Genomic DNA, 18,962 nt, shown 5'->3' with positions numbered 1-18,962 from the left:
TGAGCCTCTTGAAGGAGGCTTCTGAGGCCTCTTGAGGAGGCTTCCAGGCCTCTTGAAGGAGGCTTGAGCCTCTTGAAAGGAGGCTTGAGCCTCTTGAAAGGAGGCCTGAGGCCTCTTGAAAGGAGGCTTCCAGGCCTCTTGAAAGGAGGCTTGAGCCTCTTGAAAGGAGGCTTCCGAGCCTCTTGAAAGGAGGCTTCCGAGCCTCTTGAAAGGAGGCTCTGAGCCTCTTGAAAGGAGGCTCTGAGCCTCTTGAAAGGAGGCTTCCTGAGCCTCTTGAAAGGAGGCTTCCAGGCCTCTTGAAAGGAGGCTTCCAGGCCTCTTGAAAGGAGGCTTCCAGGCCTCTTGAAAGGAGGCTTCTGAGCCTCTTGAAAGGAGGCTTCCTGAGCCTCTTGAAAGGAGGCTTCCGAGCCTCTTGAAAGGAGGCTTCTGAGCCTCTTGAAAGGAGGCTTGGAGCCTCTTGAAAGGAGGCTTCCTGAGCCTCTTGAAAGGAGGCTCTGAGCCTCTTGAAAGGAGGCTTCCAGGCCTCTTGAAAGGAGGCTTGAGCCTCTTGAAAGGAGGCTTCTGAGCCTCTTGAAAGGAGGCTCTGAGCCTCTTGAAAGGAGGCTCTGAGCCTCTTGAAAGGAGGCTGAGAGGAGCCTCTTGAAAGGAGGCTTCCAGAGCCTCTTGAAAGGAGGCTTCTGAGCCTCTTGAAAGGAGGCTTCTGAGCCTCTTGAAAGGAGGCTTCCAGGCCTCTTGAAAGGAGGCCTGAGCCTCTTGAAGGAGGCTTCCAGAGCCTCTTGAAAGGAGGCCTGAGCCTCTTGAAAGGAGGCTTCTGAGCCTCTTGAAAGGAGGCTCTGAGCCTCTTGAAAGGAGGCTTCCAGGCCTCTTGAAAGGAGGCTTCCTGAGCCTCTTGAAAGGAGGCTTGAGCCTCTTGAAAGGAGGCTTCTGAGCCTCTTGAAAGGAGGCTCTGAGCCTCTTGAAAGGAGGCCTGAGCCTCTTGAAAGGAGGCTTCCTGAGCCTCTTGAAAGGAGGCTTCTGAGCCTCTTGAAAGGAGGCTTCTGAGCTCTTGAAAGGAGGCTTCTGAGCCTCTTGAAAGGAGGCTTCCAGGCCTCTTGAAAGGAGGCTTCCGAGCCTCTTGAAAGGAGGCTTCCGAGCCTCTTGAAAGGAGGCTTCCGAGCCTCTTGAAAGGAGGCTTCCGAGCCTCTTGAAAGGAGGCTTCCGAGCCTCTTGAAAGGAGGCTTCTGAGCCTCTTGAAAGGAGGCTTCTGAGCCTCTTGAAAGGAGGCTTCCGAGCCTCTTGAAAGGAGGCTTCCGAGCCTCTTGAAAGGAGACTCTTGCAAGAAGGCTTCTACGAAGCATAAAAGGAGGCTTCCGAGCCTCTTGAAAGGAGGTTTCCGGACCTCTTGAAAGGAGACTCTTGCAAGAAGGCTTCTGCGAAGCATAAAAGGAGGCTATCAATCCTTTTTCAATAAAGCTACTGACTCTTTCTACTGACTACTGACTGACTTTCAGAACCTTAAGACTCTAGATAGATCATTCATAACTTTGTGTCGATCAAGCAGAGCCTCTTGAAAGGAGGCTTCCGAGCCCCTTGAAAGGAGGCTTCCGAGCTTCTTGAAAGGAGGCTTCCGAGCCTCTTGAAAGGAGGCTTCCGAGCCTCTTGAAAGGAGGCTTCCGAGCCTCTTGAAAGGAGGCTTCCGAGCCTCTTGAAAGGAGGCTTTGAGCCTCTTGAAAGTAGGCTTCGAGCCTCTTGAAAGGAGGCTTCTGAGCCTCTGAAAGGAGGCTTCCAGCCTCTTGAAAGGAGGCTTCCAGGCCTCTTGAAAGGAGGCTTCCAGGCCTCTTGAAAGGAGGCTTGAGCCTCTTGAAAGGAGGCTCTGAGCCTCTTGAAAGGAGGCTTCCAGGCCTCTTGAAAGGAGGCTTCCGAGCCTCTTGAAAGGAGGCTTCTGAGCCTCTTGAAAGGAGGCTTCTGAGCCTCTTGAAAGGAGGCTTCTGAGCCTCTTGAAAGGAGGCTTGAGCCTCTTGAAAGGAGGCTTGGAGCCTCTTGAAAGGAGGCTTGAGCCTCTTGAAAGGAGGCTTCCGAGCCTCTTGAAAGGAGGCTCTGAGCCTCTTGAAGGAGGCTTCCAGGCCTCTTGAAGGAGGCTTCCGAGGCCTCTTGAAAGGAGGCTTCCGAGCCTCTTGAAAGGAGGCTTCGAGCCTCTTGAAAGGAGGCTTCCTGAGCCTCTTGAAGGAGGCTTCCGGGCCTCTTGAAAGGAGGCTTCCAGGCCTCTTGAAAGGAGGCTTCCGAGCCTCTTGAAAGGAGGCTGAGCCTCTTGAAAGGAGGCTTCCAGGCCTCTTGAAAGGAGGCTTCTGAGGCCTCTTGAAAGGAGGCCTGAGCCTCTTGAAAGGAGGCTTCCGAGCCTCTTGAAAGGAGGCTTGAGCCTCTTGAAAGGAGGCTTCCAGCCTCTTGAAGGAGGCTGGGCCTCTTGAAAGGAGGTTCCGAGCCTCTTGAAAGGAGGCTTGAGCCTCTTGAAAGGAGGCTTCGAGCCTCTTGAAAGGAGGCTTCCGGGCCTCTTGAAAGGAGGCTTGAGCCTCTTGAAAGGAGGAGGCTGAGCCTCTTGAAGGAGGCTTCCAGGCCTCTTGAAAGGAGGCTTCCGAGCCTCTTGAAAGGAGGCTTCGAGCCTCTTGAAAGGAGGCTTCTGAGCCTCTTGAAAGGAGGCTTCTGAGCCTCTTGAAAGGAGGCTTCTGAGCCTCTTGAAAGGAGGCTTGAGCCTCTTGGAAAGGAGGCTTCTGAGCCTCTTGAAAGGAGGCTTCCTGAGCCTCTTGAAAGGAGGCTTCTGAGCCTCTTGAAAGGAGGCTTCCTGAGCCTCTTGAAAGGAGGCTTCCGAGCCTCTTGAAAGGAGGCTTCCAGGCCTCTTGAAAGGAGGCTCTGAGCCCCTTGAAAGGAGGCTTCCGAGCCTCTTGAAGGGAAGCTTCCAGGCCTCTTGAAAGGAAGGCCTGAGCCTCTTGAAAGGAGGCTTGCGAGCCTCTTGAAAGGAGGCTTGAGCCTCTTGAAAGGGAGGCTTGAGTCTGAGCCTCTTGAAAGGAGGCTTCCTGAGCCTCTTGAAAGGAGGCTTCCAGGCCTCTTGAAAGGAGGCTTCCGAGCCTCTTGAAAGGAGGCTCTGAGCCTCTTGAAGGAGGCTTCTGAGTCTCTTGAAAGGAGGCTCTGAGCCTCTTGAAAGGGAGGCTTCCAGGCCTCTTGAAAGGAGGCTTCTGAGCCTCTTGAAAGGAGGCTTCTGAGCCTCTTGAAAGGAGGCCTGAGCCTCTTGAAAGGAGGCTTCCAGAGCCTCTTGAAAGGAGGCTTCTGAGCCTCTTGAAGGAGGCTGAGCCTCTTGAAAGGAGGCTTCCAGGCCTCTTGAAAGGAGGCTCTGAGCCTCTTGAAAGGGAGGCTTCCAGGCCTCTTGAAAGGAGGCTTCCAGGCCTCTTGAAAGGAGGCTTCCTGAGCCTCTTGAAAGGAGGCTTCCAGGCCTCTTGAAAGGAGGCTTCCTGAGCCTCTTGAAAGGAGGCTTCCGGGCCTCTTGAAAGGAGGCCTGAGCCTCTTGAAAGGAGGCTTCCGGGCCTCTTGAAAGGAGGCTGGAGCCTCTTGAAAGGAGGCCTGAGCCTCCTGAAAGGAGGCTCTGAGCCTCTTGAAAGGAGGCTTCCTGAGCCTCTTGAAAGGAGGCTTGCGAGCCCCTTGAAAGGAGGCTTGCGAGTCTCTTGAAAGGAGGCTTGCGGAGTCTCTTGAAAGGAGGCTCTGAGCCTCTTGAAAGGAGGCTTCCAGGCCTCTTGAAAGGAGGCTTCTGGCCTCTTGAAAGGAGGCTCTGAGCCTCTTGAAGGAGGCTTCTGAGCCTCTTGAAAGGAGGCTCTGAGCCTCTTGAAGGAGGCTTCCTGGAGCCTCTTGAAAGGAGGCTTCCGAGCCTCTTGAAAGGAGGCTTCCGAGCCTCTTGAAAGGAGGCTTCCGAGCCTCTTGAAAGGAGGCTTCCGAGCCTCTTGAAAGGAGGCTTCCGAGCCTCTTGAAAGGAGGCTTCCGAGCCTCTTGAAAGGAGGTTTCCGGACCTCTTGAAAGGAGACTCTTGCAAGAAGGCTTCTGCGAAGCATAAAAGGAGGCTATCAATCCTTTTTCAATAAAGCTACTGACTTTTTCGAAGAAAAAAAAGCTATGCCTCTCAAATGATGGCTTCAGAACCTTAAGACTCTAGATAGATCATTCATAATTTTGTGTCGATCAAGCAGAAGATTTTTAAAATTTGTTCATTCGACGTTTTATCCTGTTGAGCTTATGTCCCGCAGCCTTTCATACACTGTGCTGGTTGTGAAGAGCATGATTCAATTGGCTTTAAGGGCGAACTTTTTGGAATCTCGCGTTTTCAAAGGCATCACTTTTTTTAATAAAGCAACGAGCAGCTGTCATCTTTTTATTCAACGCTTGCTGCAACCCAGCAAAGCTAAAATATAAAGACGGCAGTTATTTGTAGCTTCTGTGTTCCGATTGGTACCTCTGAAAATGCGAGGTGAAAATTATTTGGGTTCTGGACAGTTGCACCTTAATTTACTGATCGCCATACATATTTATGTACAAAACAAAGTTTTGAAATAAAAAAAAAAACGATTGTCAAAATTTTATCAATAGGATTGAATAATAATTGTAATACATTCGCCATTACGCATGTTTGTCCGAAGTACCCCCCTGGGGCCAGCGAAGGTTCCCCCATGGGTACATGTACCCCAGGTTGAGAATCGCTGTTATAAGCTGTTATAACAAAAAACGTAACGGTAGTAGCAGATTGTATTGAAATATGAATTAAAGATACTGAATAACTTATTTTGATTTAACTTATTTTGAGCTGCTAATCAAAGCAATCGATTTTCACATAGTAGGCGCCCAGTGTCACAAAAATAAGAGCTCGATTGATAGGACGAAACGATGAAAAAGAGACGATACTAATCCGAACGTTAGGCATCGCCTGTGTATCACTAGACCTACTTGTTCTGTCGGGACATACTTGTGAGTACCCAGCCCATGACAACTCAGATATTCATTTCACAGGTTTTGGAATCAGGTAAAGCAGAAGTTAGAACTAGACACAAAATCTATATCTCGCTTAACTTTTGAAAAGGTCCTAAGTAACATTTTTTTCATGAATTAATTTGAATAGCGTAATCAACTTCGCGCTTCGTGGCCGTGCGGTTAGCGACGTCAATCGCCTAGACGCATGTGCTGTGGAGTGTGGGTTCGATTCCCGCCCCGGTAAGGAGAAAACTTTTCGTAAAGCGAAAGCTCTCCACTGGTCCACTGGGTGTTGTGTAAATGTCCTGTCCGTTGTCTCATGCTAGATGTTAAGTGTTCAGTCTGTGCGACCACTGGTCGAAGACGGTGATTCTGTCTTTTTTTTTTTTTTTAAATGTTACTTAGGTCCTTTTGAAAAGCTAAACGAGATATCCACTTACTTTGTCTTAAGAACATTTTTTTTATTTACAAACATATGTTTAGACCAGCCATGTGGTATGCTGTGCCAATATGGACTAGTTACTGCAATACCAGAAAGAAGGCACTTCGGAGATAGAATTTCTAATATTGAGACATTCCAACAAATGTCCAATCAAATAATTTCCAATTTTAGACAAAAATCGTTGCAATCTTCTATTGCAACGATTAGTTTCTTGTACCCTTAGTATAAATTAGGTTTAGTTTAGTTTAGGTTTAAAACATTGTAATTCCTACATAATTCAATTCAACCAGAGAAAAAAAGGTAAATACCGGAGGCAATTGAAATGTTTTATTAATAACTAAAAATATATCACAGCAAATAAGGATGATAGTGTTTATAAAACACGGAACACCTAGTCTAAGAGCTGAACGCATGTATTAGATAATTAGCAAAGAAAATCAGACACAAAAAAATGATTGAGAAGTGAGACTGAGAAGTGACGTCAAATGGTCTATTTGGCCGTATAATTCCCATACAAAATTGTGATCCAAACGAGCAGGAGACCTATCAAATGCGGCACATATCGTCACTCTTACGTATATATGACTCTGCGTTTTAATAACTGATTTGAAAGTCAAGTGTCTGGGAAATTATGTCTCTCCTTGACGCTTTTTTGCATCGTGCGATATGTTATCGCTGCCAGTAGTCAATTTTCCCCATCACTCCAGTAATCTGTCTTAAGTCGTTCCAATCTAATCGTAGTCATTTTCGTCACTCAATCAGGGTAAATCCTCTTCTATAGATAGGTACTTAAATTCTCTCGAACAATGCCTTTTAAATTTATTGCTTTGATATAATGGACCTTATCGCGACATCGCTGCACAAGCCAATGAAAGCCAATATCGATACCATCGAAAGGTCCCCCACGTATTTCCGAATATCGTCATTTCACCATCACACGGTTCGCGATATAAAGAAAATTTCATTATCAACGATCTAGACGAGCGAAAAATATTTCGCATTATTACCGTTCCTCCGGTTTAACCCTATTATTGTTGCTGTCGTTATCGTTGTTACCTGATTCTGACATGATAATCTGCCTATACGAGAAGCTCTATCCACCCACCACCGAGACACAACGGAAAAACCCGATTAATGACCCACCTACCAGTGCCATCCTTGCCACCGAACCACCGACGATCCAAGGCAGAGTGCCAATCCTGGTTCTACGAAAAAGTTCCTAAAAAACATCCCGACAGTGGGTGACATTCCCGACTGCCAATATCGGAATGCCTTATCCGATGAATAAACAAAATGGTACAATGACCTTTCAGTAGAGTTTTCTTCTATAAAAAAGACAAATACGAAAACGATAATAATTGGAATCGAATCTCCGGACAGTTGAACTGGGCATCGTTGCTCGGGGACGCCGTATTATCACCATTCTGAAATCGGTCATTATTGGACAACAATACGTACGGTTCAGCAGGCGAGGGTTGTAATTTTTTTATGTCCATCTGACCGTCGTCGGAGACTGATAAGAGCAAAACGAATGGCCTTTTAATTGGTTATTTGAATTTCGTTTATCGATTTTTCATAAGCACTGAGGATAATAGATTAGGAACTGTTTTTTGAGGTGTGTTCCACCGTCGTTTTTCTTTTCATCGGGCCCAGCTGTTCAAAATCTGTCAAGCCAATGAAAATTAATTTCTCAAAATAGCTCAATTGAATTTTCGGTGGCAATTTAAAAGAAAAAAATCAACGCATTTCAGACATCAAATGGTGGTCAATTAATATTAACTGTATTCAGTTGTATCGCATAATGCAATTGTTAGCGAACTTAATGCATGCTGTGATAAGTAATGCGACATTACATGGCATATCATTACGAAACATATCTCCTCTTCAGGTCTCGACTATGTTTGACAAATCTTATTGGGAGTTGCGAACAAAATTGAATGACTTATGAATATTGATCAGAATCTGCGACGCATTTCTCTTTGACTTTTCACCATCCGACGATCAATACAAGCTTCTAAACAACCCCAGAGACTGGACCTAATTGGTCAGAAGACAAGAGCGTCGGCACTACGAGTAAAACAAAACCCTTGGATCTCATTAGTAGTCAAAGCAGCAGTCCATCAAATTATGGAAATGTAATTTATTCATAGTGGTCATGTTCGTCCTAGCTAAATCCTCTAACATAAAAGAGAATGGTAAAAGCAGCAAGAAAATCGATGTTCCATTTGAACGTGCAGAAAGCTTCAAATGTCGCATTATTTTCGGAAGCAAACCGTCACCTTCATATAGGCGAGGAAATAAGGCGTCAGTTGACGAACGCTTCTCGTCAAACTAATCTTCTCAATATCAAGTAAGTATCATAAGTAATAACAGGTCCAACTTTAAAAGGAAGATGAAGACCGGTCAAATTCCATTCGTGCACGTAACACCATTTCGGAAGCAGAAACAAACTTGACCCAGTCCCAGGTTTTGCCTCCCCGTACTCGAAAGATCGCTTTTCCTGGTGGAGTGTGTGGTCTACTAATTGTATAATGACCTCACCGCACCAGACCACAGCCGTGCAGTCCTACCGCATGGATCCTGCCATCCATCATTTACCGTTTCCCACAATGCCTTATGATTGAGCATAATTTGCATATGAATCGCGCCGGAGAGCTCTCAGCCGGAGCTCGAGTGTGCCTTCCGCTTTGCTACATAAAATTGCATTCTCGTCACGTTACAGCCGTCTCTGCGTTCATGAGCGCGCGCATAATGGGAATATTTTGCGGAAAAGTTGAGTCACGAAATAATGGTTTTAGCCCGTTTCAACCTTCTGGGACTTCCTGGGACTCTGTTTTTTTAATGTGATAAACTTATTAATATAATAATAAAAAAATCACAGAAATAAAGATAAAAAAAACCGCATAGTTCTGGAACACTCACGCAGTCCCACCGGTCTTGTGAACGACAAGCGTGCTTTTTTCGAAGGTTTTGTTGCCACACATCATCTATTCATCGACTTCAAAGCGGCATATGATACAATCGATCGAAACCAGCTATGGCAGCTAATGCACGAACACGGATTTCCGGATAAACTGATACGCTTGATCAAGGTGACGATGGATCGGGTGACGTGCGTAGTTCGATTTTCAAAGGCATTCTCGAGTCCCCTAGAAACGCGCAGAGGGTTACGACGAGGTGAAGGTCTTTCGTGCCTGCTATTCAACATCGCTTCGGACTGCACAGTGCACAGCCTCATGTGCCAACACCTGCCTGAATAATATCTCAAAATGTTGATGGTACTGAAAAAATTGCAAAGGCAGGTCTGAATAAATTTTTGATCGTTATAATAATTCACATTTTTCAATCTCATGAAATACCGCATACCCGCACACCAGGGAATGTAAAACCACAACATTGCCAATGACAACAACATTGTCCTGTCCTGTAAATGTTGGGACAAACTCAATTCGCAACAAGTGTTTTTCCCAAACTGCAACAGAATAGGATAATGATTACCTGCCGCGAATTCAGAGAAGTAGGGAAGATGCGGTCAATATGCGCCCCCTAAGCTAATCACTTAATGTAATGGTGATTTCCTCCAAAACCACGTATTTTCGAAGTGTTTATCAATAATCCAACATATCAGTTATTATATGGTACAAAAATTTCCATGTAAAGCCAGCAGAATTGTACCAAAACTATTTTATTCCAAAATTGAGAATTTCAATCCAAAATGCACGATGCCTGGCAATATGTGCCACCCAAAAATGGTAATCAAAATATTCCAATATTTTTCACCAAAATTTTCAAACTCTTTCGCACAAGAATTGTGTCAACTCTATCCTTTAAGTTAGTTAATGTTTCAGACTGATGGTAATAAGAAGAAAATATTTGCTGTGTCTAAAGAAGAAGCATTGAGGAAGCAAATTACGTTGAAATGAGTCAAAATAGTATTTTATTTTTTAAATTTTTAATACAGATGTGCTTTGGCCTCAGCTGCTTACGATGTTGAGACAAACTTTGGGTTATAAACCAAGAAAAGGTTTAGAAAAGGCATTTTACCCAACCGGCGCATTTTATACATTTCTCCCCTAGTCGGTTTTCGATGAAGTTTTGGTTAATTTAATATCAGTTATCAATGTTTAGACATAAGCATAACCATCTGTTGTAATGATTTTTGTTTTACTTTTAAAATATACAAGTTATCGCTGTTTGAAAATTTAACAACAATTATCTCTCCATATTTGTTGCAGATAAAATGGAACGCAACATTGTCTTTATCCTCTTCAGATGAAGACAAATTACATTCCTTGATTCTATCAGAAAATTTTCGGATGGACTTCCTCTAAAATTTCGTTCTAGAATTTTCGAACGCATTCCTAAAAGACTTCCAGGCATTCCTTTAATTTTTCTATTACGATTATTATTAATTTTTTTATTATTCTTAGGAATCTTTTTTTCTAAGAGATTTTTTTTAAAGAAGTTCTTTCGGAAATTATTTCAGGAAATCCTTCCGAAATTCTTTTAGGAGAATTCTTTCCGAAATTTCTTCATAGATTCCTATAGAAACTACTGTCGGAGTTCCTATGAAAATTGGCTTGGGAATTTATTCGAACTTTTTCTTAGGAAATTGCTTCTGGAATTATTTCAGCAATTTCTTTAAGAATTTCTTCCTTAAGAAGTCCCATCGGAAACTCTAGGAAGGAATTTTTGAAATTCCTTCAAATTTTTGTCAGAACTTCATCCAGGAATCTATTCGATTTTTTTTAATTCCTCCGGACAAATTTAATTAGAAATTATTTAAGACCTTCGGATATTCCTTTAATATATTTTTTTTTGGGAATCACTTTAGAAATCCTTTTATGGATCATTCGGAAATTACTTCAAGAGATCTCACGGAATTTTTGTTCTGGAAATTCCTTTGAAATTTCTATTAGAAACTCTTCCTAAAATACCTTTAAAAAATCTGTCAACAAAATTTCAAGGAATAATTCCTACATGAATTTCGAGTTTTGAAGAAATTTACGTATGTAACAAAAAAATCCGATTTTTTTTTTAGAATTCCCTGAATTCCTATTAATTTTTAAAAGAATGTCTTAAGGCAGCTGTTCTCAACCTTTTTCTCGAGTCTTCGGACTTTTGCATTATTTTACATACTCCCTCTTGAAAGTAGGCTTCCAAGCCTCTTGAAAGACTAATTCCGAGCTCTTTGAAGGCTTCCGAGCCTCTTGAAAGGAGTTTCTGAATCTTTTGAAAATAGCCTTCCACAGCTCTTGAAGAAAGGCTTTCGAGCCTTTTAAATGGCGGCTATCGAGCCACTTAAAATCAGGCTTCCTTTGCATCTTGAAATGAGGCTTTTCACAGCGTTTTGAAAGTATGCTTCAAAGCTTTGTCCAAGAAATTGTCTCGACTTCCGAGGGCATAAAAGTATCATCGTGCTAGCCTCATGATATACGAATGCAAAAATGGTAACCTGGCTTAGAAACCTCGCAGTTAATAACTGTGGAATTGCTTAATGAACACTAAGCTGCGAGGCGGCTCTGTCCCAGTGTTTGGATGTAATGCCAATAAAAAGAAGCTTCCAAGCTTCTTGAAAGAAGATTTTCGAGCTTCTTGAAGGGACGATTTCGAGCCTCTTGAAAGGAGGCTTCCGAGCCTCTTGAAAGGAGGCGGCTTCCGAGCCTCTTAAAAGGAGGCTTGAGCTCTTGAAAGGAGGCTTCCAGCCTCTTGAAAGGAGGCTTGAGCCTCTTGAAAGGAGGCTTCCAGGCCTCTTGAAGGAGGCTTCTGAGCCTCTTGAAAGGAGGCTTCTGAGCCTCTTGAAAGGAGGCTTCCGAGCCTCTTGAAAGGAGGCTTCCTGAGCCTCTTGAAAGGAGGCTTCTGAGCCTCTTGAAAGGAGGCTTCCAGGCCTCTTGAAAGGAGGCTTCCGAGCCTCTTGAAAGGAGGCTTCCAGGCCTCTTGAAAGGAGGCTCTGAGCCTCTTGAAAGGAGGCTTCCGAGCCTCTTGAAGGAGGCTTCCAGGCCTCTTGTAAGGAGGCTTCCTGAGCCTCTTGTAAGGAGGCTTCTGAGCCTCTTGTAAGGAGGCTTGAGCTCTTGAAAGGAGGCTCTGGAGCCTCTTGTGTAAGGAGGCTTCCGGGCCTCTTGTAAGGAGGCTTCCGGGCCTCTTGTAAGGAGGCTTCCGGGCCTCTTGTAGGGAGGCTTCCGGGCCTCTTGTAAGGAGGCTTCCGGGCCTCTTGTAAGGAGGCTTCCGGGCCTCTTGTAAGGAGGCTTCCGGGCCTCTTGTAAGGAGGCTTCCGGGCCTCTTGAAAGGAGGCTTCCGGGCCTCTTGTAAGGAGGCTTCCAGGCCTCTTGTAAGGAGGCTTCCAGGCCTCTTGTAAGGAGGCTTCCAGGCCTCTTGTAAGGAGGCTTCCAGGCCTCTTGTAAGGAGGCGTCCTAGCCTCTTGTAAGGAGGGTTCCTGGCCTCTTATAATGAGGCTTCCGAGCCTCTTGTAAGGAGGCTTCCAGCCTCTTGTAAGGGAGGCTTCTGAGCCTCTTGTAAGGAGGCTTCCGAGCCTCTTGTAAGGAGGCTTCCAGGCCTCTTGTAAGGAGGCTTCCAGGCCTCTTGTAAGGAGGCTTCCAGGCATCTTGTAAGGAGGCTTCCGGCCATCTTGTAAGGAGGTTTCAAGGCCTCTTATAAGGAGGCTACTGAGCCTCTTGTAAGGAGGCTACCGGGCCTCTTGTAAGGAGGCTTGCAGACCTCTTGAAAGGAGGCTCAGGCCTCTTGTAAGGAGGCTCCCGGGCCTCTTGTAAGGAGGCTTCCTGAGGCCTCTTGTAAGGAGGCCTGAGCCCTCTTGTAAGGAGGCTCCCAGGCCTCTTGTAAGGAGGCTCCTGAGCCTCTTGTAAGGAGGCTCCCAGAGCCTCTTGTAAGGAGGCTCCTGAGCCTCTTGTAAGGAGGCTCCCAGGCCTCTTGTAAGGAGGCTCCCAGGCCTCTTGTAAGGAGGCTCCCGAGCCTCTTGTAAGGAGGCTCCCGGGCCTCTTGTAAGGAGGCTCCCAGGCCTCTTGTGGGGAGGCTCCAGAGCCTCTTGTAAGGAGGCTCCCGAGCCTCTTGTAAGGAGGCTCCCAGGCCTCTTGTAAGGAGGCTCCTGAGCCTCTTGTGGGAGGCTCCAGGCCTCTGTAAGGAGGCTCCCAGGCCTCTTGTAAGGAGGCTCCCGAGCCTCTTGTGGGAGGCTCCAGGCCTCTTGTAAGGAGGCTCCCGGGCCTCTTGTAAGGAGGCTCCCAGGCCTCTTGTAAGGAGGCTCCCGGGAGCCTCTTGTGGGGAGGCTCCCAGGCCTCTTGTAAGGAGGCTTCCGAGCCTCTTGTAAGGAGGCTGGAGCCTCTTGTAAGGAGGCCTGAGCCTCTTGTAAGGAGGCTTCCAGGCCTCTTGTGGAGGCTTCCGGGCCTCTTGTAAGGAGGCTTCCGGGCCTCTTGTAAGGAGGCCTGAGCCTCTTGTAAGGAGGCTTCTGAGCCTCTTGTAAGGAGGCTTCCGAGCCTCTTGTAAGGAGGCTTCCGGGCCTCTTGTAAGGAGGCTTCCAGGCCTCTTGTAAGGAGGCTTCCAGCCTCTTGTAAGGAGGCTTCCGAGCCTCTTGTAAGGAGGCCTGAGCCTCTTGTAAGGAGGCTTCCGAGCCTCTTGTAAGGAGGCTTCCGGGCCTCTTGTGGGAGGCTTCCTGAGCCTCTTGTAAGGAGGCTTCCGGGCCTCTTGTAAGGAGGCTTCCAGCCTCTTGTGGGGAGGCTTCCGGGCCTCTTGTAAGGAGGCTTCCGAGCCTCTTGTAAGGAGGCTTCCTGAGCCTCTTGTAAGGAGGCTTCTGAGCCTCTTGTAAGGAGGCTTCCAGGCCTCTTGTAAGGGAGGCTTCTGAGCCTCTTGTAAGGAGGCTTCCGGGCCTCTTGTAAGGAGGCTTCCAGGCCTCTTGCAAGGAGGCTTCCGAGCCTCTTGCAAGGAGGCTTCCGAGCCTCTTGTGCAAGGAGGCTTCTGAGGCCTCTTGCAAGGAGGCTTCCGAGCCTCTTGCAAGGAGGCTTCCGAGCCTCTTGTAAGGAGGCTTCCGAGCCTCTTGTAAGGAGGCTTCCGAGCCTCTTGTAAGGAGGCTTGAGCCTCTTGTAAGGAGGCTTCCAGGCCTCTTGTAAGGAGGCTTCCAGGCCTCTTGTAAGGAGGCTTCCTGAGCCTCTTGTAAGGAGGCTTCCAGGCCTCTTGTAAGGAGGCCTGAGCCTCTTGTAAGGAGGCTTCCGGGCCTCTTGTAAGGAGGCTTCCGGGCCTCTTGTAAGGAGGCTTCCGGGCCTCTTGTAAGGAGGCTTCCGGGCCTCTTGTAAGGAGGCTTCCGAGCCTCTTGTAAGGAGGCTTCCGGGCCTCTTGTAAGGAGGCTTCCGGGCCTCTTGTAAGGAGGCTTCCGGGCCTCTTGTAAGGAGGCTTCCGGGCCTCTTGTAAGGAGGCTTCCGGGCCTCTTGTAAGGAGGCTTCCGGGCCTCTTGTAAGGAGGCTTCCGAGCCTCTTGTAAGGAGGCTTCCGAGCCTCTAGTGGGAGGCTTCCAGGCCTCTTGTGGGAGGCTTCCAGGCCTCTTGTAAGGAGGCTTCCGAGCCTCTTGTAAGGAGGCCTGAGCCTCTTGTAAGGAGGCTTCCAGGCCTCTTGTGGGAGGCTTCCAGGCCTCTTGTGTAAGGAGGCTTCCGAGCCTCTTGTAAGGGGGCTTCCGGGCCTCTTGTAAGGAGGCTTCCGAGCCTCTTGTAAGGAGGCTTCCGAGCCTCTTGTAAGGAGGCTTCCGAGCCTCTTGTAAGGAGGCTTCCGAGCCTCTTGTAAGGAGGCTTCCGAGCCTCTTGTAAAGAGGGCTTCCGAGCCTCTTGTAAAGAGGGCTTCCGAGCCTCTTGTAAAGAGGGCTTCCGAGCCTCTTGTAAGGAGGCTTCCGAGCCTCTTGTAAGGAGGCTTCCGAGCCTCTTGTAAGGAGGCTTCCGAGCCTCTTGTAAGGAGGCTTCCGAGCCTCTTGTAAGGAGGCTTCCTGAGCCTCTTGTAAGGAGGCTTGAGGCCTCTTGTGGGAGGCTTCCAGGCCTCTTGTAAGGAGGCTTCCGAGCCTCTTGTAAGGAGGCTTCCTGAGCTCTTGTAAGGAGGCTTCCAGGCCTCTTGTAAGGAGGCTTCCGAGCCTCTTGTAAGGAGGCTTCCTGAGCCTCTTGTAAGGAGGCTTCCGGGCCTCTTGTGGGAGGCTTCCTGAGCCTCTTGTAAGGAGGCTTCCGGGCCTCTTGTAAGGAGGCTTCCAGGCCTCTTGTAAGGAGGCTCTCCAGGCCTCTTGTAAGGAGGCTTCCGAGCTCTTGTAAGGAGGCTTCCTGAGCCTCTCTGGGCCTCTTGTGAGGCTTCCGAGCCCCTTGTAAGGAGGCTTCCGAGCCCCTTGTAAGGAGGCTTCCGAGCCTCTTGTAAGGAGGCTTCCGAGCCTCTTGTAAGGAGGCTTCCGAGCCTCTTGTAAGGAGGCTTCCGAGCCTCTTGTAAGGAGGCTTCCGAGCCTCTTGTAAGGAGGCTTCCGAGCCTCTTGTAAGGAGGCCTGAGCCTCTTGTAAGGAGGCTTCCTGAGCCTCTTGTAAGGAGGCCTGAGCCTCTTGTAAGGAGGCTTCCTGAGCCTCTTGTAAGGAGGCTTCCTGAGCCTCTTGTAAGGAGGCTTCCGAGCCTCTTGTAAGGAGGCTTCCGGGCCGCTTGTAAGGAGGCTTCCGAGCCTCTTGTAAGGAGGCTTCCGGGCCTATTGTAAGGAGGCGTCCGGGCCGATTGTAAGGAGGCCCGAGCCTCTTGTAAGGAGGCTTCCTAGCCTCTTGTAAGGAGGCTTCCGAGCCTCTTGTAAGGAGGCTTCCGAGCCTCTTGTAAGGAGGCTTCCGAGCCTCTTGTAAGGAGGCTTCCGAGCCTCTTGTAAGGAGGCTTCCGAGCCTCTTGTAAGGAGGCTTCCGGGCCTCTTGTAAGGAGGCTTCCGGGCCTCTTGTAAGGAGGCTTCCGGGCCTCTTGTAAGGAGGCTTCCGGGCTTCTTGAAAGGAGGCTCTGAGCCTCTTGTGAGGGCTTCCAGAGCCTCTTGTAAGGAGGCTTCCTGAGCCTCTTGTAAGGAGGCTTCCAGGCCTCTTGTAAGGAGGCTTCCTGAGCCTCTTGTAAGGAGGCTTCCAGAGCCTCTTGTAAGGAGGCTTCCGGGCCTCTTGTAAGGAGGCTTCTGAGCCTCTTGTAAGGAGGCTTCCGGGCCTCTTGTAAGGAGGCTTCCTGAGCCTCTTGTAAGGAGGCTTCCAGAGCCTCTTGTAAGGAGGCTTCCGAGCCTCTTGTAAGGAGGCTTCCTTGAGCCTCTTGTAAGGAGGCTTGAGCCTCTTGTAAGGAGGCTTCCTGAGCCTCTTGTAAGGAGGCTTCCAGGCCTTGTAAGGAGGCTTCCAGGCCTCTTGTAAGGAGGCTCCTGAGTCTCTTGTAAGGAGGCTCCCAGGCCTCTTGTAAGGAGGCTCCTGAGCCTCTTGTAAGGAGGCTCCTGAGCCTCTGTAAGGAGGCTCCAGGCCTCTTGTGAGGCTCCCAGGCCTCTTGTAAGGAGGCTCCCAGGCCTCTTGTAAGGAGGCTCCAGGCCTCTTGTAAGGAGGCTCCCTGAGCCTCTTGTAAGGAGGCTCCCGAGCCTCTTGTAAGGAGGCTCCCGAGCCTCTTGTAAGGAGGCTCCCGAGCCTCTTGTAAGGAGGCTCCCGAGCCTCTTGTAAGGAGGCTCCCGAGCCTCTTGTAAGGAGGCTCCCGAGCCTCTTGTAAGGAGGCTCCCGAGCCTCTTGTAAGGAGGCTCCCGAGCCTCTTGTAAGGAGGCTCCCGAGCCTCTTGTAAGGAGGCTCCCTGAGCCTCTTGTAAGGAGGCCCTGAGCTCTTGTAAGGAGGCCCTGAGCTCTTGTAAGGAGGCTCCCGAGCCTCTTGTAAGGAGGCTCCCGAGCCTCTTGTAAGGAGGCTCCCGAGCCTCTTGTAAGGAGGCTCCCGAGCCTCTTGAAAGGAGGCTTCCGAGCCTGTTGTAAGGAGGCTTCCGAGCCTGTTGTAAGGAGGCTTCCGAGCCTGTTGTAAGGAGGCTTCCGAGCCTGTTGTAAGGAGGCTTCCGAGCCTGTTGTAAGGAGGCTTCCGAGCCTGTTGTAAGGAGGCTTCCGAGCCTCTTGAAAGGAGGCTTCCGAGCCTCTTGAAAGGAGGCTTCCGAGCCTCTGTAAGGAGGGTTCCGAGCCTCTTGAAAGGAGGCTTCCGGGCCTCTTGTAAGGAGGCTTCCAGGCCTCTTGTAAGGAGGCTTCCGGGCCTCTTGTAAGGAGGCTTCCAGCCTCTTGTAAGGAGGCTTCCAGGCCTCTTGTAAGGAGGCTTCTGAGCCTCTTGTAAGGAGGCTTCTGAGCCTCTTGTAAGGAGGCTTCCTGAGCCTCTTGTAAGGAGGCTTCCGAGCCTCTTGTAAGGAGGCTTCCAGGCCTCTTGTAAGGAGGCTTCCGAGCCTCTTGTAAGGAGGCTTGAGCCTCTTGTAAGGAGGCTTCTGAGCCTCTTGTAAGGAGGCTCCGAGCCTCTTGAAAGGAGGCTTCCGGGCCTCTTGAAAGGAGGCTTCCGAGCCTCTTGAAAGGAGGCTTCCGAGCCTCTTGAAAGGAGGCTTCCGAGCCTCTTGAAAGGAGGCTTCCGAGCCTCTTGAAAGGAGGCTTTCGAGCCTCTTGAAAGGAGGCTGCCGAGCTTTGCTTCTTAAAATTATGCTTCCAATCCTCTTGAAAAAAGAATTCCGAGCTCCGATTCACTTGAAAGTGGGCTTTCGGACCTCCTCAAAGGAGCCTTCCGTACTTTTTGAAAGAAGGCTCCTGGTCCTCTGAAAACGAGAGTTCCGAGCCTTTTGAAAGCAGGCGTCCGGACCTATTTCCTAAAGAATTAGTTACGATATTTACGAAAAATCCGACGAATTCTGGACAGTAGTAAAACCGGTTTTGACTCTGAGATTGCTTGCTTGGAAAACCGCTAAATCGTGTACTACGCCAAAAATTCTAGTCCACATCATTTCCAGAACTCTGGCGCCGACCGACTGGATGCAGCTAAAGCTTTTTCAATTGAACGGAAAACTCCATTCAGGACAATCGACCAACATCCACTGATACCGAGCGCAAATTTTCATTGTCAGCAAATATTTTCTGTAACAGTTGCTCAAGTCTTATTGTTGAAAGGCTTGAAGTTTTGTGTTGTTGAAGTAACTTGAAGGTTGGAGAGTTCATATTAAATGGCATACCAGGATACAAATTGGACACGAAGATATGGACCAGCCCCACATTGCGAAAGAACGGAGACGAAATCTGTAAGCAATGGTTTGATTGGAACCCGTAGGACATGACAACAGAGGCAGACCCAGAGACTCGTGGCGACGAATCCTGAATAAATCGAAAATGTTGTGTTTGGATATAAAGGTGAGTAGGCACAAAAAGTAATATTTCTCCAGTCAACAATAATTGCTGGTTTGATCTTAAATACTTGCGCGCGTTCTGGTCATTGCATCCACCAGTTTAATCCCTAACTTGATGCAGTTGAGAAATATTCTCCATTTAGCTAAAGGTCAACACTAACAAGTATCGATTTTCATGTTTGTCCTTAATGGCACACATTCATCTCACAGTGCAGCGCGCACATTATAATTTACTTACCTTCCAACTGCCACTCCGCACCCGACCAAAATAATGAGCAGTGCCGACGCTCCAATGATGTACTTCTTGGCATTCTTCATGTTTATATTTTATGGTCCCTGTTTTGTCACCCACAGCAAATCAGCACCGGGCACTAATTCGCAATCTCTTCGCACCGAGTAAATCACCTCTCGAGCAGCTTTGCCAACCGGCCCGTAACACAGATCCTAAATGACAACAAAACGGCTGTTTTGCCTCGAAGTTCGGGACCCGCAACGAAGACACGTGTCCCTCGTAAAGATTTTCGCCGCACGCTACCGCACACGTCCAGTCATAAATTTCACTTAACTCTCCTGTCGTGGCGTAACGGCGAGCCACTATCACCCACGATGGTCCAATTCACAAAACCGAGTTACTCGAGCAGATCGGCGGCAGACCCCCGCCCAGAACAGCGATAATTCACAATAACGCGGGCAGGACTTGCCACTGGTATGTCACCGCACCGCACTGACCGATGTCCGAAAGCTCCGAACCGAAACTGACCGGGTTGGATGATAGCGTTCAGATTTTGCCACCCACTTTTCACGTGAAACGGACAACAAACACCACCTTACCAGTCCTAACCATTGACTACGTGGCGAGGGGGCGGGAAGGCGGGCCCGAAAGTGAATAAATTCACACAACGGCACCGACATCAACGACAACGACAACGCTGCCAAGTAGCCTAGTTGTTCATTCGCGTTGTTGGTCAAGACGTTCGTGCTTTGCCGGGTGCTGCTGGGAGCTGTATTCCTTTCTGTCGCTTTGACCCACACCGCACGGTCGCGTAGAACGATGATGACGATGGGATGGGAGTCAGTCGTAGGGGGTGGGTGTTGCGTGCTACTACAAAGTGCCATTTAGGTGTGTATCTGATCGTCTTCTCGGCACTATATGACTTGAGGTGTAGGAGCTTTTATGTGGGCGAGGAG

General features: G+C 48.6%; 1 protein-coding gene across 1 annotated transcript in view; it reads right to left on the bottom strand.

The window, feature by feature from the left end:
- Nucleotides 1-18,715, bottom strand: part of LOC134203048 (xaa-Pro aminopeptidase ApepP-like) — a 33,876-nt gene extending 15,161 nt beyond the window's left edge. The window contains exon 1 of the mRNA XM_062678027.1: nt 18,013-18,715. Within this exon, the coding sequence (XP_062534011.1) occupies nt 18,013-18,092 (80 nt within the window). The 5' untranslated portion in view covers nt 18,093-18,715. The remainder of the gene's footprint in view (nt 1-18,012) is intronic.
- Between the last annotated feature and the right edge of the window lie 247 nt (nt 18,716-18,962).

This window comes from Armigeres subalbatus, unplaced genomic scaffold (genome assembly GCF_024139115.2).
Source record: "Armigeres subalbatus isolate Guangzhou_Male unplaced genomic scaffold, GZ_Asu_2 Contig1609, whole genome shotgun sequence".
NCBI classification, from domain to species: Eukaryota; Metazoa; Arthropoda; class Insecta; order Diptera; family Culicidae; genus Armigeres; species Armigeres subalbatus.
This window is presented reverse-complemented; position numbering and strand designations above follow the sequence as displayed.